This window comes from Chiloscyllium punctatum, chromosome 7 (assembly GCF_047496795.1).
Source record: "Chiloscyllium punctatum isolate Juve2018m chromosome 7, sChiPun1.3, whole genome shotgun sequence".
NCBI classification, from domain to species: Eukaryota; Metazoa; Chordata; class Chondrichthyes; order Orectolobiformes; family Hemiscylliidae; genus Chiloscyllium; species Chiloscyllium punctatum.
Genome location: NC_092745.1, coordinates 72,901,844 through 72,924,107, shown reverse-complemented (window position 1 = coordinate 72,924,107; position 22,264 = coordinate 72,901,844). Strand labels below are relative to the sequence as shown.

The 22,264-nt window shown below is 39.8% G+C and overlaps 1 protein-coding gene across 2 annotated transcripts in view; it reads right to left on the bottom strand.

Annotated features, from left to right (window-relative positions):
- Nucleotides 1-22,264, bottom strand: part of pde4dip (phosphodiesterase 4D interacting protein) — a 466,622-nt gene that overhangs the window by 168,993 nt on the left and 275,365 nt on the right. For both annotated transcript variants that reach the window (XM_072573987.1, XM_072573990.1), the window contains 2 exons: nucleotides 18,572-18,731; nucleotides 15,063-15,116 (listed from right to left, as the gene is read on the bottom strand). In XM_072573987.1, coding sequence (XP_072430088.1) covers nucleotides 15,063-15,116; nucleotides 18,572-18,731 — 214 coding nt within the window. The remainder of the gene's footprint in view (nucleotides 1-15,062; nucleotides 15,117-18,571; nucleotides 18,732-22,264) is intronic.

The following is a 22,264-nucleotide window of genomic DNA, read 5'->3' as shown; positions in this document are numbered from 1 at the left end:
TAGTTTTCTGAACAGGTCTACACACATTACTGTTACTGTACAGATCAGTGGTTTTGTGTAGTTGGGGATGGGAGGGGGATATGAGTTGGTACTGTGTTGGAATGGGAGATCAGAAAACACATGAAAGGCCTTTTCAAATTATTTTTCAAAATGTTCTAACTATGGTTCACAGTTCTTCTGAGGAGCCATGAACCATGAGTGATCCAGAAGTTGATCTAACTTCATGCAAATTGTGGGAGGCAAAGAGACTATTCCCACAGTATATCTTGCCAGCTTGGAAGTGCAGGATGTGGACTAGCTGCCTTCGTCCTTACATCAATCCAGCAAAATTTGGAATACTGGGAGGAGGCAGGAATCAAATTCCACCCCCTATTTTTCAATGACACTGGAGTTTTTCTAATTCTATAAAAATTATGTGAAGTCTCCAGAGCTCGCTTGTATCTATGACTGTCTAGCTCAAAGAAAAAAGTGTACTATCACCTGGTGACAAGAGATCTTGATGAATGCTCTGGCTTGAATTCTTTATGTGTATATGAGTGGAGAGGTGGGGAGTTATATGAAAGGTGGAAGAAAATTCAAGATCAGAACTATGAAAAAAATAAACAAACTAACTCTAGATATTGTCATTTAGAGTGCTATAATTGCAAGACTAGTTAACTAAAGTTAACTTATGAATGCTGGCCAGGTTAACAATCCCACATTCTACGAATGAATAAAAATAAAATCTCAGTAGGAAAAGCATGAGGAAAAATGCTTTAAGTATAGTTTAATTTTTGACCCAAGTCAAGTAGTTAAAATGAATTGGTTACTTTTTGCACAGTTCACAAAACAGTAAATAAATCTTCAGGAAACATTAGATTTCAAATAGAGAACAAAGAATGTTGCTGATAGTTTTGCACAAAAGCTGAATGGCATGGTGTAACAATTAGAAGACGGCAAATGGCCCAACCTCAATTCTGATTATTGTATCCTTTGACTGTCTTAGAAAAGATGCCAGCTATAAGACAAATTTTAAAAAAAGCTACCATCATTACTAACTCTGCACAAAGTGAATAAGAGGTGCAAAAGCAGTTTAAGTAGATTTAGATCATGCATTTAGCACCAAATTGATTACAATGGAAATTTAAATATATTGTTTGGTAGAAATGTCAGCAGTTTTATACAATGGCACCAACACTGGAGGTGTAGTGCATGCAAAGGTGACTTTAGAGTACAATGAGATTTTGATCAGGTGGGCCAGTGGGCCGAGGAGTGGCAAATGGAATTCAATCTGCGTTTTGGAAAGGCAAATCAGAGCAGGACATATACACTTAATGGTAAGGTTCTGGGGAGTGTTCTGAAAACAAAGAGATCTTGGAGTGCATGTTCATAGTTCCTTAAAAGAAGAGCTGCAGGTAGATGGAATAATGAAGAAGGCATTTGGTATGCTTTCCTTTATTGGTCAGAGTATGGAGTATAGGAAATTGGTGGTCATGTTGTGCCTATACAGGACATTGGTTAGGCCACTTTCGGCATATTGTGTTCAATTCTGGTCTCCTTCCTATAGGAAGGATTTTGTGAAAGGTTCAGAAAAGGTTTACAAGGATGTTGCCAGGGTTGGAGTGTTTGAGCTACAGGGAGAGGCTGAATAGGCTGGTGCTATTTTCCCTGGAGCATCAGAGGCTGAGGGGTGATGTTATAGAGGTTTATAAAATCATGAGCGGCATGGATAGGGTAAAGAGACAAGATCTTTTTCCTGGGGTGAGGGAGTCTAGAATTAGAGGCCATAGGTTTAGGGTGAGGGGGAAAGATTTAAACAGGACCTAAGGGGAAACATTTTCATGCAGAGTGTTTGTGTATGGAATGAGCTGCCAGAGGCTAGTACAGTTTCAACATTTAAAAGACATCTGGATGGGTATATGAATAGGAAGGGTTTAGAAGCATTTGGGTCAAGTGTTGGCAAATGGGATTAAATTAATTTAGGATAGCTGGTTGGCATGGATGAGTTGGATTGAAGGGTCTGTTTCTGTGCTGTACATCTCTATGAATCTACGTGCCAGCTTCACTCAGTGGTACTATTTGCACTTCATTTATAGCACATTAAGGTATTTTACACAGGGCACAGGGTATGAAAACAGAGCTAGCTAAAGTGAACTGACAAATTAGGTTAAGGATTAGGATTATAGAAATGCAATGGCAGACCTTTAAGTGGATTCAATAAGCAACACTGAATAATTATATTTTACTGAGAGAAAAAAATCCAAGGGAAGGACCTGCCATTCCTTGTTAACAGAAAAAGTTAAAGATATTATTAAACTTAAAAGAAAATCTATACAATTGTACAAAGATGAATGGGAGTTAGAAGATTACACAGAATATAAAAAGCAAGAATGGCAAATATTTAATGATGGGGAAAGTTAGAATAAGAAAGAAAGCCAACTGGAAATAAAAGAACTGATAGTAAGTTTCCACTAACTTTATTCTTTTTAAAAATCAAAGTGAGTGGGATTCTGACAAAGAGTGTCTGGGGAAGATAAGGAGATGATGGGTAAATTAAAGAAGTATGTTATATCAGTTTTCACAATAGAAGATACAAATAACAGGTCAGAAATAGCTGTAAATAAGGAAATAGAAGGAAAGGAGGAATTCAAAAGTAAAAGATACAATCACTAAAGATTGCTGGAGGTGCAGACTGACAAATCCCCGAGTCCTGACAGACTTTCATGTTATGGTCTGAAAAGTAGTGGCTAATGAGATAGCAGATGCACTAATTCTAATTATTCAAAATTCCCCGACTTGGGAAAGGTCCCCTTAGAAAGTAGTGAATGTAACTGCTTTATTCAAAAAGGGAGGGAGAAAGAAAGTAGGAAATTGCAGTCCAACTAGCTTAATAATATCATACGATTGGCAGTAGGCCACGCAGCCCCTCAAGCCTGTTGTACCATTGAATATCTGCTATAAAGGAAAATGCGAGAACCTATTATTTAAGAAATTACAGCAGGTCACTTGGGAACATGCAGTGCAATCAAGCAGAGTGAACATGGTTTATGAAAGGGAAATCAGGCTTAACCAATTTACTGGAGTTCTTTCAGGAAGTAACGTGCTGTAGATAAAGGAGAACTGCTGGATGTAATGATGACATGTTACAAAATCTTTAAAATGTATTTAAAATGTGTGTTATATGTAAAATAGTTCAGTGTTTTCAATTTCATCTTCATTTCTTTTCCATCATAAGCTCCTTCTTTATTGTTTAAACCAAATTTGCAGCAACATATACTTGTGTTTTAGTGAAAGACCGCCTCATTAAAACCAAAAATAAAATCATCAAGCCAAATTCTAGCTTGTCATTGATTATATTAATTAGGATCATAAAATAAAATGCAAAATCATATTCTTATATTATGCAGTCTGTAATAAATTCTATGCACCGCAATCTTGATAAAAAAGGTTACATTATGAATTTTTTAAGTTCTCATAATTTATTATAATATAAGACATCCCCTCTTGGAGGAGGTCCAGAAATTTGCTGAGCCAAGTACTTCTTTTGTAAAGCAATCAAACAGGTGATGACTTGGATCAACCTACTGAAGTTTGGAATCTCGTTTCCAACATCATTTTCAGATGTGGAAGATCAACCCTCAATTTCTGCCCAAGACATTCTTGTTCAAGTAACATTTGTTCTTGAATGAATGGTCATCAACACAGCACTCGCCAGTCACTTGTTCCTTCAAAATACTCAACAAATACATCACTATTGTGAGAAACGAAGCTCACTCACTTCAATAATTTCAGTCCGAGACAAGATCTGAAGCAGTAGTATCGTTTATTATGCTCTTGCAAGAGGGGTGTGGTGTCTATTTACAAAATAGTCACACACACACCGTGTTTAACGAGTACACAATATTTATGTAATTCATTCCTCTTCTCTTCTCCCATTGCACCTCCCCTGTTTACATCTCCCCACTTCTCTAAGACTGGCACCCATTACTCTTGTTTATCTCTTGCCTTCTCCGGCCTTATCTGTGACAAAATGCTTATTTCTGTCCTCACAAGGCCATTTGACCATATCCTGCTGTAGTCCATTGTTAGGTATATCTTCCTTTACTGCCATCTGCTTCCTTGCTTGCTATGACCTTATGACCTCTTGATTGTGGTTTGTTCTTGTTTTCGCACAAGCGGGAAACAGATGCTTATAACTATTGTTTGTACAGGCATATCTAGCTTAACCCCCTCCTCTCACAGCACCTTATCTATTTGTCTGTAACATCTACCATTGTTTGCAGGCACATTTCATTCTTGTGTGCACATTTTAGCTAATACAAAAACAATTATATATTTCTTTCACATAATTTTCATTCTTGTTAACTCAGCTCTTGGCTGAAACAATTATACACTGGTGTGAGTTCATTTACCTTGCATAAGCAATTTATGATTGCAGAAGTAACACTGCTTTACCTACATCCCACACTATTTATCTCTTCTACAAGTGCAAGTGTCTGCAGCTATCATTGACATCTACAACACACCAAAAAGTGTCCTGCAGATCTGTACTTGTCAAAACTAAGCACCAAACTATTTTAATCCCATTTTGTAGCACGTGGCCCATAGTCTTGTATGCCTTGGCGTCACCCCCCTGTACATCTAAATGCTTCTTAAATGATGAGTGCTTCTGCCTCTACCAGCCCCACAGGCAGTGGGTTCTAGATTCTCATCACCCTCTGAGTGAAAATGTATTTCCACACCATCTCTCTAAACTCAGTCAGAGGAAACCCTACTTAAATACTAAAATAATCATCAGAGAAATTAGTGTGCAAGATGTCACGAAAAATTATTAATTTCATTCATTCTGGATCCTTTGGAAATCCGAGTGTTCAGTCTTCAACACAATTTTTAAAAATCTCTTATTTACCTTACAGGCTTCTCCAATAACAGTATATTTATAACATAATGCTTAATTTTAGTACGCCATGGAACACATTTGGTCTAACACATAAGACCAGTTTAATTGTGTAGTTAAAAACTTTTCGAATGATCCACTTCGTTTTTGGTTGTATAGTCTGTTTTGTGTAGATCTGGCTCCATTTATTTGGATCCTACTACTATTCTCTAGGCAAGACTGTTGATTCAGGATTATTCCCAGTTCAGTCTAATATCCAAATCTATGTATTTTAAAGCCTGATATTCAATTTTGAATTTGTTTATAATTTTACAAATGCCTCAGATTGTACCCTCAGGAAATCTAAGTGCATTAAGAAAATGCCTTCTAGTTTTTCTTCAAAGTACCACTAGAAAATTGCTGAATCTTCTTTAAGCCAAATATAATCGGCTTTTACCTAACTGAAAAATACCACACCCCTGGATGTATCATTTATCCCATAAACATACTTGTTTAACTTCCATAACTTTTGCTTCTGTATCTCCAGCTTATTTTGGAGGCTTTAAAAATACTTCCCTTTGACGTTGTTCCCTAACCAAAAAGGCTGCTTTGATATCAATCGATAAAAGTGCTAGGAAAACTCTCAAACTCACTTCGTCCTGCCCACTGTTGCAGAGTTCACTTTTACGTCCGGGTCACCCAATTGTTCCTCTAAACTTTGAGTTACAAGTCTAGCCTTAAGTGTGCCATCAGGCAGTACTTTCTCCATTAAAAAGCCACCTATGGAACATCGTTGGTTGCCCTCTGTATATATTAAAACTCTCTCCATCTGTCCAGCTCTTTGTTTTGCTTAGTTTCCCACATAGCTTGTTCATAGCCATTAAAGCTTCTCTATTTTATAGGCTCCTAACCCATTAAACTACACCCTCTACTGGATATCTGGTCTTGATCATCTACTCCTCGATCTGCCTCTCCTGTCACAAAAACATTCTAAAGAAGTTCTTGATCTTTTTGAGTTGAGATCAGCATGCAGCTCATTGTTGGAGATAACATTTGTTCCTTTTTTCTTGTTTTTATTTCCATCTCCAATACAGACAGCTGTGTGTGCAATTCAAAGAACATATTTTCTGCCAGTTCTTTATTTCCTTTGACCTATTCTGCCCTTACAACTGTGTTTAGTTCTCTCCACTCACAAACTCCTTCTGGCCTAGAACATCAACTTTTGTGAGTTGAATTTAGTGAAAATCATGATGAGGCCATTTATCACAAACATTGATTCCACTCGTCCCACCAGATCTTTTGTCTGATTAGCTCAGTTAACTGGTCAGCTGGTTTTAGCATCCTACCATTTTTCATGTCATCAAAAAAGGATTCTGGGTAATCTAAGATGGAGGACAGAAAAAACTTCTAGCTGTAAGAGCTGCTCCTTTTTTTGAGGTATTTTAGGTGCTGGAGGTAATTTCCTCAAATTCCAGGAGCAGCAATTACTGTTTTATATGCTGTTATATTATTTTAGAACTTTGGAAAAAAAGTCAAAACACAGTAGTTTTAAAAGGGAGAAGAACAGACAAAGGAAGCACGTGGTGAGGTCAGTGCAGGAGAGAGAGACAGAAAGATACTGACACTGCCTTTGCTGTTTGAATTCATGTATCGCTGGACATGAGAGTGCATCTGGGAAATTAACAAACAGTGAAATTCACAACTGATCTTGCAGGGACCGTTGGGCGAAGTTATATTGCCTGCAATTCTGGTCTCCTTCCTATCAGAAAGATGTTGTGACACTTGAAAGGGTTCAGAAAAGATTTACAAAGATGTTGCCAGGGTTGGAGGATTTGAACTATAGGGAGAGGCTGAACAAGCTGGGGCTGTTTTCCCTGGAGCATCGGAGGCTGAGGGTTGACCTTATAGAGATTTACAAAATTATGAGGGGCATGGATAGGGTAAATGGACAAAGTCTTTTCCCTGGGGTCAGAGAGTCCAGAACTAGAGGGCATAGGTTTAGGGTGAGAGGGGAAAGATATAAAAGAGACTTAAGGGGCAACTTTTTCATGCAGAGGGTGGTACGTGTATGGAATGAGCTGCCAGAGGAAGTGACGGAGGCTGGTACAATTACACCATTTAAAAGGCATCTGGATGGGTACATGAATAGGAAGGGTTTGGAGGGATATGGGCTGGGTGCTGGTTGGTGGGACTAGATTGGGTTGGGATATCTGGTTGGCATGGACAGGTTGGACCGAAGGGTCTGTTTCCATGCTGTACATCTCTATGACTCTATGATTCTATTCAGAAATTTCTTGATCATACCCTCCACATTAAGTAAATTGTTAATGTGCACCACAAACAAGTTAATAATGGCCCCAGCGCTGAGCCCTGTGGAACCCCACTGAAAAGAGACTTCAAGCCATCACCCTCCACTTCTTACCTCTCAGTCAATTTTGGATCCAATATGCTACTTTTACTTGGATTCCTTGGGCTCATACTTTCTTGAGGAAATTTATCAAGCTTAGTTAAAGTCCATGTAATCACATCAAGTGCATTACAGAGCTAAGTAATTCCATAACCAATGGATCAGATCTAAGTTGTGCAGTCCTGCCATCTCCAATCCAGACAAATAAACAATTCACTGGAGGAGAAGGTTTCACAAATATCTCCATCCTCAATGACAAAAGAGTCTCATAGGTTAGTTAAAAAGGCTGAAGCATTTGCAACAATCTTCAGCTAGCAGTGCTGAGGGGATGATCTATCTTGGCCTCCTTCAAAGGTCTCTGGCATCACAGATTCTAGTCTTTAGCCAATTTGATTGACTCACATGATCACAAGAAATGGTTACAGACATTGGATAGTGCAAAGGCTGTGAGCTCTGACAACATTCCAATAATAGTACTGATGACTGTGCTCCAGAACCTGCTATACCTCTAGCCAAGTTGTTCCAATACTGCCATCTACCCAGATATGGAAGGTTGCTCAGATATAAAGTCATAGAAATGTACAGCCCAGAAACATTCTTTGCCAACCAGATATCCCAAACTAATCTAGTCCCATTTGCGAGCATATAGCCCATATCCCATTAAAACCTTCCTATTCAAATGCTCATCCAAACGTCTTTTAAATGTTGTAATTGTATTAGCCTCCACCATTTTCTCCGACAGCTCATTCTATACACACACCACCCTCTGCATGAAAAAGTTGCCTCGTACGTCCCTTTTAAATCTTTCGCTTCTCACCCTAAACCTACGCTCTCTACTTCTGGACTCACCCATCCCAGGGAAAAGACCTTGTCTATTTATCCTATTCATGCCCCTCATGATTTTATAAACCTCTATAAGGTCACCTCTCAGTCCGCTGCTCCAGGGAAAACAGTCCAAGCCTACACAAAATGTAACTCAGCCAATTACCACCCCTTCAGTCTACTTTTGATCATCAGTAAAGTGACGGAAGCTGTTATCAACAGCACTAGCAAGTGGAAGCTGCTCATCAATAATTTGCTCACTGATACCCAGTTTAAGTTCCAACAGGGCCACTCAGCTCCTGACCTCGTTACAACCTTGATTCAAATATGAATAAAATAACTGAATTCCAGAGATGAGGCGAAAATGTTATTAACTTCTAATTCCATCCTAGCTTCTCTCTCCTTTGAAGTATTTGTTAGGGTTAATTGGCCAGGTACCATTCCCAATTTATTTTAATACTGCACATAAAACAAAGGCATGCTTCTTCATTACTGAATTCCGGTTTGACAACAATTGAAGATTATAAAAATTGCAAATCTAAGATCTATAGGGAAAGGCAGCATTTTTCTTATAGCTCTGATCTCAATCTTGGAATAAATATTACTGATTCAGCTATGGCTTCAATTTAGCTTGCAGTGCTGGTCTCAAAAATCAAAGGAAGGACAATTGAAGCCCAGACAGCAAGGGTAGACAAGGGACTGATAAAAATGAGAAACCTAAAGTGATTAATATCCACAGTGAAAAAGTGTTAGGAAGATATACAAGACTAAAATCCAAGGACTGATGGCTTTAATACTAGCATTCCAGTAGAGGTAGGATATTGGAAAGCTAGGCAGTCCTAGAGGCAGTGCAGCGAAGGTTCACCAGATTGGATTCCTGGGCTGAGCTGTTGCTTTATTAGAAGAGGCCAACTAAATTGGGCTTATTCCATTCGGAGTTGAGAAGAATCAAATGTGATCTAATTAAAACATACCAAATTCTAAAGGGACATGACAGGTTAGACAGACAAAAGTTGTTTCCCCCGGCTAGGGAATTTATAACATGGACATAACCTCAGGATAGGTGATCAATTATTTAGGACTGAAATGAAGTGAAAATTCCTTCACTAGAAACTTTATGAATATATGGAGCTCTTTCCCTAAAGAATTATGATATGTTCCACTATGGAGTGGGTTTAGGCTGACATGGACCTATATTTTCTTCTTTCAGGGGACATGGGAATAGGCAGAAAAGTGGATTCAAGAGAGAAGATCACATGAACTTATTGAATTGTGAAAAAGATTCAGAGTTATATGATCTGCTCCTGCTCAAAATTTTTATGTTCAGATAATAGTTATTTAAAATTTTCTTGAATAATGCAAATCACAAATTGAATGATGCTTTAGAAAAAAACATTAGACTAATTAGAGTCTTTCCGTATACTTCAAAAATTCCCAAAAGAGCACAGAGTTTTTGTGCACAGCATTTTGTTCTGTTATTGTGCGTAGATTTGCAAGTCATTTTACATTCAGCAATTCCCAACAAATGGTACGGATAACTGAGATATCAAGTACCTGGACTGATGCTTGCTGTTAAGAGGGACACACCAATGCAAACAGAATGAATCAGCAGTACTGCTATATCATCCTGCAGAGTCAGGAGAGCAAGCAAGGAACATTACAAAGGCTAAAGCACTCTGAAGATCAGACAGCATCTCCCATTGAAGGCGTCAACACCTAAATATTTAGTTTGCATTGATGGGTGCCAGAAAGCATCCACAAGCAACTGAGATGCACCTTTTCAATGATCCCAACTCAAGGAAACTGATCTGGGTTGGGAATGAATTTGGCAAGATGGGTAAAAATCCTATTCTGATGGAACTTTGTTCCAAAAAGGTGCAGAAAGCCAAGCCTTTGTTTGAACCAACAATGTGTGACATAGCAGAATGTATGGTCAAAACAGGAACGCAAGTCAAAGGTATTTCTAAGTTTTGAAATACTAGACTTTTTAGATGCACAAGGTCCAGTTTTCCTTTCTAATTTGCTGATCTCAACCACTGGAATAGTGGAAGGGCCACACAGAATTACGATGACTTTCTCATAATCCTTTTAACATGCTGGAGCACAACAATGAGAGAAAATATGCCTGTGAACAGAATCCCTACAGTGTGGAAACAGGCCCTTTGGCCCAACAAGTCCACACCGAACCCTCTGAAAAGTAACCCATCCCTTATCCTATATTTACCCCTGACTAATGCAACTAACCTATGCATCCCTGTGCACTATGGGCAATTTAGCATGGCCAATTTGCTTAACCTGCACATCTTTAGATTGTGGGAGGAAACCCACACAGACACAGGGAGAATGTGAAACTCCACACAGTCACCTGAGGATGAAATCAAACCCAGGTTCCTGATGCTGTGAGGCAGCAGTGCTAACCACTGAGCCACCATGCCACCGAATAGTCTATATTTGAAGTCTTAATGCCTCGCAAAAAATCATTTTGTTTGAGTGGTACAATTGCACTGACCTTTCATTAAAATAGTGTTTGACATTGCTCTAGTGTTGAATTTGACTCAATGCAATGTTTTCAACATTATCATCCCATAATTCCAAATATATTGATGTGCATCTTCATGAAACATTTGTGCAATAGTGAATCCATTAAATAAAGGAGATTAAATAATCTTGCAAGAAGAAATTAGACTCTTAAACATACCCCAACACCCTTTAGCCAACTACTTCAACTCCCTCTTCCACTTCCACTTCCCCAAGGACATGCAAGTCCTGGGCCTCCTTCACCACCAAATCAAAGCCACCCGCCAACTGGAGGAAGAACATCTCATCTACTGCCTTGGGACCCTACAATCACACAGCATCAACATCAACTTCACTAGTTTCCAAATCACCCGTGCTCTTACCTCATCCCAGGTCCAACCCTCCATCTCGGCACCACCCCCTTATAGCCTGACCCATCCATCTTCCATCCCATTCATGCGCTCCAACATCCCTACTGACCTATCACAATTACTCCCCCATCTGCATCCACCTGTCACCTTCCCGGCTTCCTTCCCACCAGCCCCAGCCCCAGCCCTGCCCCCACATTTATTTCTCAGCCCCCTTCCCCCTTCACATTCCTGATGAAGGCCTTTTGTCCCAAACATTGACTCTCCTGCTTTTTGGATGCTGCCTGACCTGTTGTGCTTTTCCAGTGCCACACTTTGACTCTTAAACATATAGTCAGTCAACTGTTGTCTCATTAAATAAAGCACAAAGTTCCAATAAGTTGCATTGCTCATAATTTGTAGAAGCAAATAGACACTGAGCATGCACAAACTTTATTGTAGACATGTTTTGTTAGCTAGACTTCATGGTAGTTTTCTTACCTCAAACAATTTAGCCTCTTGCTTCAAAATACTGTAGTTGAGGGATTGCTGCATTGTCAAAAGTTATATGTTTTCAGGTGAGATACTGAATCAAAGGATGATCAGAACATTCTTCAAGAGTCCTAGACAACATTCATCCTTGAACCAATGCCTCCGAATGTTTTCTGGCCCTTTATTCATTTGCTAATTTCAAAAGGCATTTAAATAGTAGCATGTAATACTTTAGTAGACCACATTTGGAGTATGGTTTGCAGTTCTGGTCATCACACTATAGGAAGGATATGGATGCTTCAAAGAAGGTGCACACAAGGTTTACTAGGATGTACAGTAGTTATATTGGAGTGAATTAGATTTAAGGAGAGGTTGAACAAACTTGAATTGTTTTCACGAGAGTGTCAGAGGCTGAGGGTAGGCTGATAGAAGTTAAATTATGAGAAACATGGATGATGTTTTACCCCACGGTGGAAATGTTAAATACTAGGGGCATAGGTTTAAGGTGAGAGAGGAACAGTTTAAAAGAGATGTGTGAGGCAATGCTTTTTGTCTTACACAAAGGTGTGAAGTGCCTGAAACATGCTGCCAGGAGAAGTAGTAGGATCAGATGTGATAGCAACTCGTGATATTATAGACTTCAGAACTTTATTAACTATTCATGGATTGAATGAATCAAAAGATAAACTGTTACACAAAGAAAGCAGCAGCAGCAATAACTGTCAGGAATAAGCTGTTAAGCAACAAAAATAGGCTGTTACATAGAGACAAAGCAATTAGCCATGTCTTGAAGGGAGTCGAGATTATACAATTAAGACTATTTGACAACTGCCTGATAAACTGGATGCTTTATTGCCACAAAAGAGAAGGATTCCTCTGCAGGAGCATTTAAGGAGTGCCTTTGATTCGTCATTTAAGGCCAAATGTAACAAGGAACAAAGAAGTTACTTCTGATAAGGAAGCAAGGTACAGTCTCAAGGATTTCAGGAGAATGATCAATATCTTGGATGAAAGGACTCAAAAGAATCATCAATATATCGGTTCATAGGCCTGAAAGATGAAAATCTAACAATCAAACATGAGAACTCCCCTTTTAGCAGAACTTGGAAGAACAAACTGTATCAGGATCAAACCCTGGACACTTTCAGAGACCGACACTGTAGACTGGCATCGTGGCCAAGTTCTACCATTAATCAGGTCACAACCAAGTTGGGTTGGGAGGCTCAACTTGTTTACTTGAGAGGTGTTATTTTGGTTGCCACACGTAATAAAGCTTAAATTATTGTTTCAGTACTTGATTGTGAGATTTTTTAACAAGTAGCCAAATTAAAGGTGACTTGTGGTGATTTACCCACAAACTTTTCAGTCATTTAGATAGACACATAACAAGCAGAAAATAGAGGGATACAGACTATGTGCAAGTAAATGGGATTAGTTTAGAATGGCATCATGGTTGATGCATACATGGTGGGCTTAAGGGCCTGTTCCTATTATTCTATGTTCACATGAATATGCCAACAGTCCTCACAAATACACAGGTAATTGAGGAATTATAAAATAAATGCAGTAAATTTAATAACTTTACGTTTTCTGTCTGGAGATAATGTATAAGAATAATCAAGATGTCCCAAAGTATAGATACAGAATGGGGCAGAATTCTTGAAATGTGTCCATTTCAGGGGGGAGCATTTCAATGATAATGAGGTCCTGAGCTGGAGCAAGGTTCATATTAAGAAGATAAAACAGGATTTGGCCAAAGTGGACGAACAGTAGCTAGTTGCAGGAAAATTGACATCAAAGCATTGGAAAATATTCAAAAAGGTGACAGCGAGTGTGCTGGGCCACATGTTCCCGTAAAGGTGAAAGGTAAGACCAGCAAGTCCAGAGATGCCTGGATGTCAAAGTATGTACAGAATTGGATTATAAAGAATAAAAAAGAAGCTTATGGTAAATACTAAAAGCTCAAAACAGCAGATGCCTGAGAGGAGTATTGAAAGTGCAAGGGATTGCATAATAAAGAAATTAGGAGAGCAAAGAGGGGACATGAGAAAACACTGGCAGATAACATTAGGAAAAATCCAAAGACATTTTATAAGTATATTAGGAGCAAGCAAATGACCAAATAAAGAGCAGTTTGTGTGGAGCCGGAAGACGTAGCTTAGGTTTTAAATAAATAAATATCACAATAGAGAAGGACAATGTAGGTCTTGGAATCAGGAAGGAGCACTATGGTATACTTGAACAAATTAGCATTAAGAGGGAAGAGGTGTAAGAGGTTATAGCAGGCTTGAAGTTCAATAAACCTCGAGGCCTGGATGCGTTATATCCAAGTTGGCTGTGGGAGCCAAGAGAGAGAAGACTGCAGGGACTCTTGACATTGATCTTTACATCCTCTCTGGTCACAGGGGAGTTGCCAGAGGACTGAAGGACAGTTAATGTTGTATCATTATCTAAGAGGGTGGCAGGAATAAACTAGGAAACTGCAGGTCAACCCAGTCTAACAGGGAGGGACAATATTGGAAAAACATTCTGATTGAGTTCTGAGAGATAGAGACAGAGTAGGTAGGGAGAAACATTTCCCTTTAGTAGACATGCCAATAGCCAGGGTCACAGTTTTATGTCAAGGAGCAGGAGGTTTGAGAAGTAATTTGAGGAAACATTTTTTCACCCATAGGGTTGTGAGCATCTGGAATTCACTGTCTAAAAGGTGGTAGAGGAAGAACGCTCAAGACATTTAAGAACTACTTAGATGAACACCTGAAACACTACAGCACATAAGGCTATGGGTGAAGTGCTGAAAAATGGGATCGGAATAGAAGGATGTTTGATGACTAACACAGACCTGATGGCTCAAGGACTTCTTCCTGTGCTGTGAAAACTCTATGTCTTTATTATTCTGAAGTCACTCACTATTGTTATGTAGGTAAATATAAGACACTGGTTAATTGGCTTTGGCACAGGATCTTCTAAATCCTGAACAAGCAGACAATTCCATTATTTAAAATGACATCGGAAATGCAGCATAATCAGAAACACAATAATCACAGAGTCCATATTATGTACTCAATCCCTGAAATAGAATCTGAACCCACAACTCTCTAATAAAGGAGCTATTAGAGAACCAAAGCTTACACTTTAGTATTGAATAATGTGCATCTCTTTAATTCACCACTCTGGACAAATTGACTAATTGAAATTTTCTACTTAGAACTTCAGTAAAATAATGAAACAAATTGTTACATTCATATAAGGATTGTTTTGGATTAAAAAAAAACAGATTCAGCTGATCTCAAATGCCTTTCCAGTGCAATGGAAACAAAGCTGTTTCACTACACTCTATAACACTTCAGACCTATGTTGTGTTGTAAACTTTGTCAGAGTACACATTATTTCGGAAGACACCAAGATGAACTCTGTAGTTAATAACAAGGATGACTAAATAACATGGAGTTATAGAGATTTGATTATGTATCTCATGTTATTAAATATGGCAGAACCAGTGTCAGTGAACATAATTAGCTGTATTGGAGCTATGAATACACTGAAGTTGGTAAAATGAACAGAAACAAGGCACAATCTCACACTGATGTAGCGTAATGGATATAAAGTAATTGACACCTACTTGCATTTCTTGTTGGGTCCGCAACTTCTCTCTGCCCAGTTCATCTTGCAAATCCTAGCAACACAGAAAATAACTGATGGTTAATTGTGGGGCAGGATGTGCCATTAATTAACAGCTCAGGCTATTCCTCAGAAAGACTTTATTTTGCACTTGGTCAGGAGGACTGTGACATAATTTTAGGCTCTGACTCATATAACCTTTAACTTGCCATGGACTACCTAATAGTTACTATCTACTGGGTTGAACCGAAGGGTCTGTTTCCATGCTGTACATCTCTATGACTCTATGTACTGGTTCTCACATCAGAAGCATTCTAAAATGAAAACGGTACATTTTCCAATGTTCCAAATTCAAAGACCCATACTACAGCAGTCAGGACAAATATGCTTCCAGAAAGAAAAATGTGGGACTGTCAAATCTGGCACCCCACCTCTGGATGTCTAAGTGCACAGAGAATAGGAGAAGTATGGCATAAAAAGGACTGTTTATGTCACTTACTGACAACTCAACACAGTTCTGTAGAAAGCTTACAGGAGTATAGAAAATCCAAAGATAAAGCTGAAAAGAAGTTAGGAGAGCACAAAGAGGGCATAAAAACATTCAGAAGTGGAAAATCAAGAAGAACTCAAAAATATTCTACAAAATGCATGAAAAAGGCAAGGGCCTGATGAGATTAAAAAAAAGGCAACATGTACGGAGGCATGCTTCAAAATGAATACTTTGCAACTAACAGGGGTATGATGCAATTGTTGTGATTAAAGAAGAATGTGAAACATTGCATGGTATAAACATAATAACAGGAAATATTCAGAGGTCTGGCATTTTTAAAAGTAACCAGCTTGTCCAAATTGATTGAGTTATCCAAGGAGTAACATTCAACATTAATGAGAGGAACACACTTGATCTTGTCTATGTGGAAGTTAGCAAGGCCTTTAACAAAATCCCATCTGACAGTCTGGCTTGAAAAAAGTAAGAGCCTATGGTTTAAATAGCAATTGGAAAGTTGGATCCAAATTTGGTTCAGTAGCAGAAAAGTTTATAAAAGGGCATTTTGATGACAGAACAGTGGTTTCCTGTGATGTCCTACAGGGCTGAGTACTGAATTCCTTACATTTAATCAATTATATAAATTACAAAAAGCAGAGTGATCAAATGATACAAAAAATCGGCAATGTGTTTGATAGTTGGGAAGAAAGCTAGAGCCTGCAGCAGTAGCAAAGTGGCCCATACTGTTCAAATCTTCTAGGAGAAAGTAAGGACTGCAGATGCTGGAGATCAGAGCTGAAAATGTGTTGCTGGAAAAGCGCAGTAGGTCAGGCAGCATCCAAGGAACAGGAGAATCGACGTTTCAGGCATGAGCCCTTCTTCAGGAATGAGGAAAGTGTGCCAAGCAGGCTAAGGTAAAAGGTGGGGAGGAGGGGCTTGGGGGAGGGGCATTGGGAATGCAATAGGTGGAAGGAGGTTAGGGTGAGGGTGATAGGCCGGAGTGGGGGTGGGGGCGGAGAGGTCAGGAAGAAGATTGCAGGTTAGGAAGGTGGTTCTGAGTTCAAGGGATTTGACTGAGACAAGGTGGGGGGAGGGGAAATGAGGAAACTGGAGAAATTTGAGTTCATCCCTTGTGGTTGGAGGGTTCCTCGGCGGAAGATGAGGCGTTCTTCCTCCAGCCGTCGTGTTGCTATGGTCTGGCGATGGAGGAGTCCAAGGACCTGCATGTCCTTGGTGGAGTGGGAGGGGGAGTTGAAGTGTTGAGCTATGGGGTGGTTGGGTTGGTTGGTCCAGGTGTCCCAGAGGTGTTCCCTGAAACGTTCCGCAAGTAGGTGGCCTGTCTCCCCAGTATAGAGAAGGCCACATCGGGTGCAGTAAATGCTGTGTGTGGAGGTGCAGGTGAATTTGTGGCGGATATGGAAGGATCCCTTGGGGCCAAGGAGGGAAGTAAGGGGGGAGGTGTGGGCGCAAGTTTTGCATTTCTTGCAGTTGCAGGGGAAGGTGCCAGGAGTGGAGGTTGAGTTGGTGGGGGGTGTGGACCTGGCGAGGGAGTAACAGAGGGAGTGGTCTTTTCGGAACGCTGATAGGGGAGGGGAGGGAAATATATCCTTGGTGGTGGGGTCCATTTGGAGGTGCCGGAAATGACGATGGACGATACGATGTATATGGAGGTTGGTGGGGTGGTAGGTGAGGACCAGTGGGGTTCTGTCCTGGTGGCGATTAGAGGGGCAGGGCTCAAGGGCGGAGGAGCGGGAAGTGGAGGAGATGCAGTGGAGAGCATAGTCAATCACGTCTGGGGGGAAATTGCGGTCTTTGAAGAAGGAGGCCATCTGGGTTGTTCAGTATTGGAACTAGTTCTCCTGGGAGCAGATGCGGCAGAGACGAAGGAAATGGGAATGTGGGATGGTGTTTTTACAGGGGGCAGGGTGGGAGGAGGTGTAGTCTAGGTAGCTGTGGGAGTCCAGGTAAAAACAATGACTGCAGATGCTGGACACCAGATTCTGGATTAGTGGTGCTGGAAGAGCACAGCAGTTCAGGCAGCATCCAAGGAGCAGCTAAATCAATGCTGATGAAGGGATTTTGCCCGAAACGTCGATTTCGCTGCTCCTTGGATGCTGCCTGAACTGCTGTGCTCTTCCAGCACCACTAATCCAGAAGCTGTAGGAGTTGGTCGGTTTATAGTAAAAGTCCATGTTGATTCGGTCGCCTGAAATAGAAATGGACCAGACAATTATGACAGTATGCCTTAGAGAAGAGCAACAAAGGTAGGGAATAATTAAAAATTGGTACAAGACTTACATGGGTAGGGGAGCAGAGGAGTCTTGGAGTGCCTGTCCACAAAATATATGTAGGTATCAGGACAGATAAATAAGTTGGTTAAAAAGGGACATGAGATACTTTTTCTTCTTAGCTGAGGCACAGATATAAGGCCAGGGATGTTATGGTAGAATCATATGAAACTCTAGTTAGGCTGCAACTGGAGTGCACGCAGTGTATTGTTCCAGTCACTACACTGTAAGGATGTGATTGCACCAGCCAAGGTGCAGAGGAGATATGAGGAACTTGCCTAGACTGGAAAAATTTAGCGAATAAGAAAGATTGGTGGGTGACAGGAGATTTAATTGAAATGTACGAAAATGTGAGACTTACATAGATTCTTCCTGTCTGCTATATTTCTAATGTCATTTCCCTCAATTTGTTAAAGTAACCATTCATAGCATATCTTATTCATAGCTGGTAAAACATTCTAAGAGGTCAGTGAGCTAGAATTGTTGTTTGAAAGATTATTCATCCATTAAAATTAATGGACAGTGAATGAAGTGAACTGTGAAGTGGATGAAATGCTTTCATGTCTGAATTTCCCACATTTGTTCCTATTGCACAAAATCCAGGACCAGAAATATTGAACAATGCAATGTATTACAGCTATTTCCACAGGTTGACACCATGAGAGCATAATTAAAATCAAGTGGATGGCAATTAATCAAATTGACTTCCAGGTTTTAGTTTAAACAAGCACTTACTTCAACTTCACTTTCTTTTTGCCGTAATGTATCGGTGAGCTCTTCAACACGATATTCTAAACCACCAACATGGTTATCCACCGCATTCAGATTTTCCTTATTTAATTGACCGAAATGAACATCTTTGGTTCTTAGTGCTTGGGTCAGCTGATCTATTATTCTGCAAAGGCACAAAAGATATTTACATTAGTTTGAAAATCCTAAATGAAAAGTTATGACCACTTAATCCTAATACTGTACATTAAAAATAGACACCATTAACTTAGTGGCAGACTACTGCACTCACGTCTGTTGAGTTGGACTGCCTTTAAAAGATCTAACAAGCTCAAACTGTAAATCACTTTTTAAACAGTATCATTGTGACAGAAAGATCACTACGAGTTATCCATTGGAGCATTAGTGGTGTTGCATTGCAACACAAGTCCAGTCAATTTAGTGTGAAGCACCACTGAGATGTGATGTCATTAGAAGGACAATAGCAGTAGGATATTCATTCAATATTGCCAAATAAACATAAGCTGATGTTTCAATGCAAATTCAACAACACTGCCAAAGATCACTAGCATTACTTGTTCAAGACATATTCATGAAAGAAAAGCAGCTTTGCTTTAAAAATTTTTAGAAGATCAAATCTACATCTGCAAATAAAGTAAAAAATAAAGTTACAAATTCTAGGACAACTTTTATAGTCTGTACGCATTATAATCATTATTTAAAATTACTGGAGAGCAATAACATAACAAAATAGTGGAATATTTAAGTGAATTATTTATCTTGAGTGCAGTAATTATTTTTGCATAAGCAAATTAATACTGTATCTTTATAAATAACACAAACATTCTAGAATTGGCATTGCATGAATAAACTGGTTGAGTGTGAAAGGGTTAAACCTGAAAGATTAAATATAGATTCAACTTGAAGCGTTTTAAGAAAATTAAGTTAAAGATGGAGCAACTTAACCTGCAAGCTGTGCATGTATTGGGAAAACAACCTATACACATCCCAGGATCGTCTGCCCACCCCATAGCCACAAAGCCCCTGTCCTTCTGAACCATTAGTTGGTATTAGTATGGAAGCAACAGCTTCCATAGCAGCAGAGCTCCAGCTTCTGACTGAATGCAAGTCCAGTAGAGGCAAGCAGGAAGACGTTAGCTTGTGGCAGGGAAAGAGGTGAGACCACAACTTGAAAGTTCTAGGAGCAGGCAGCTTACAGTCTGCAATCACAAGGAGGTTCAGGCAATGCAAGGTTTGTGAATCATAGAATCCCTACACTGTGGAGGCGGGCCATTTGGCCCATCAAGTCCATACTGACTCTCCAAAGAGCATCCCACCGAGACTATCCCCCTCAACTATCCCTGTAACCCTGCATTTTCCATTGTTAATTCTTTTAGCCTACACATCCTTGGACATTATGGGCAATTTAGTATTGCCAACTCACCTAACCTGCACATCTTTGGAATGTGGGAGGAACACCCAGAGGAAACCCACACAGATATGGGGAGAACATCTTGTGAAGTTTGCACTGTCATCCGAGATGGAATTGAACTCAGGTCCTTGATGCTGTGAGGCAGCAGTGCTAACCACTGAGCCACCATATAGGCAGGCATTCCAGAATGAAAGTAGCAAGGTACATTTCATTTTCATATTTTTAAGCTGAGGTTTCTTAAGAAAAAAGGAAGGCAAATGAATCTTCAAGCTCCTCAAAAAGAAATTTATGCACAAAAACGAATAGCTTTCCAAGATGATCAAAACCAAAATGTCATTTCAACACATTAATGGAAGGTACAAATTGGTAAGGTTTTCACAAATCATTAAACTGATGATGTCCTAAGCATTATTTGCTCTAAAGCAAATGTTGGAGGTGCGTTTGGCACTGGAAAAAAAGTGCTACAATTGTAAATTGGAACTAAAAAAGTGGTATTGATCTAAAAACTGCGACAGATTCTGCTATTAGTTTACAAAATCAATGCAAAAATAGAATTTTAGTAATACATACCAAAACACGAAAAATATTAAGGATGAGATTAGTGCAAAAAGACTAATCCTGACATGGTGACAGCTCTAACTGACAACATTGTTCTTGCAATGAATGTGAATAGTTCCTTTGCAAGATAATGCAGAATGCAGAAACTCTGGATTTTCTTAAGGTTAACATGCAGTTAGGAAGGCAAATATAATGTTAGAATTAATTTCAAGAGGGCTATAAAACAAGACCAGATATGTACTGCTGAGGTTGTATAAGGTTCTGGTTTGACTGCATTTGAATATGCTGAGCCACTTTGGCTGCCGTATCTAAGGAAGAATGTGCAGGTGTTGGAGGGAGTCCAGAGGAGGTTTACAAGAATGATCCCAGTGATGAAGGGCTTGTCATACGAGAATCGGTTGACTCTGGGTCTCTACTTGATGGAGTTGAGCAGAATGAGGGGGGGATCTCATTGAAACTTACAGTCTACTGAGAGGCATGGATAAAGTGGAGATGGAGATGTTTCCATTAATAGGAGAAAATATAACCTGAAGGCACAGTCTCAGAGTGAAGGGACAATTCTTTAGAATTGAGATGAGGAAGAATTTCTTCAGCCAGAGGGTAGTGAATCTGTGGAACTCATTGCCACAGAAGGCTATGGAGGCCAACTTACTGAGCATATTTAGGACAGATTGATAGAACCTTGATTAGTAAGGGGATCAAGGCTGACAGGGAGAAGGTAGGAGAATGAGGTGGAGAAACTTGTCAGCCATGAACAAATAGTACAGCAGACTCAATGGGCTCAGTGGCCTAATTCGGTTTTTATATCTTTTGGTCGTATGGTCTACTGTGAGTTGGTTTAGCCAGAATAATGTCTTTGAATTTGAGGGGTACATTAACTTCATCACACAGATAAAGTTCCTGGATGAATTCCACAAATTGCCTTTTCGCATGTCAAAAGTAGACAAAAGTACAGACATTTCAACACAAAAAAGTGGATTTTCAATCAGAATCTGAACTTGCTTACTAAACTATCTTAGCAGCAATCTTGAAACTGAATGCTAACCAATGTGTCTCCAACGTAGCAGCAACCAAACAATTTTTATGTTAACAGTGGCTGTGATTGAGAGAAGATAGCAGCATTTACACCAGGTGGAGCTACTGTTATGCTTGGAAAGAAAAAAATAAAGTTGCAGCCATGTTGTGGATGTTGTGAAACTTGAAAGGATTCAGAAAAGATATATAAGGATGTTGCCAGGGTTGGAGGATTTGAGCTGTGGGAAGAGGTTGAATAGGCTTAGGGCTATTTTCCCTGGAGTGTCAGAGGCTGACAGGAGACCTTATAGAGGTTTATAAAATCATGAGGGGCATAGAGGGGCGAATAGGCAAGGTCTTTTCCCTGGGGTCAGGAAGTCCTGAACTAGAGGACATAGGTTTAGGGTGGGAGGGGAAAGATATAAAAGAGACCTAAGGGGCAACTTTTTCACAGAGAGGATGATACATGCATGGAATGAGCTGCCAGAGGAAGTGGTGGAAGCTAGTACAATTGCAACCTTTAAAAGACATTTGGATGGGTATATTAATAGGAAGGGTTTGGAGGGATATGGGCCAGGTGCTGGCAGGTGGGACTAGATTGGGTTGGGATATCTGGTCAGCATGGACAAATTGGACCGAAGGGTCTGTTTCCGTGCTGTACATCTCTACAACTCTATTTGTTGTTACATCATTGC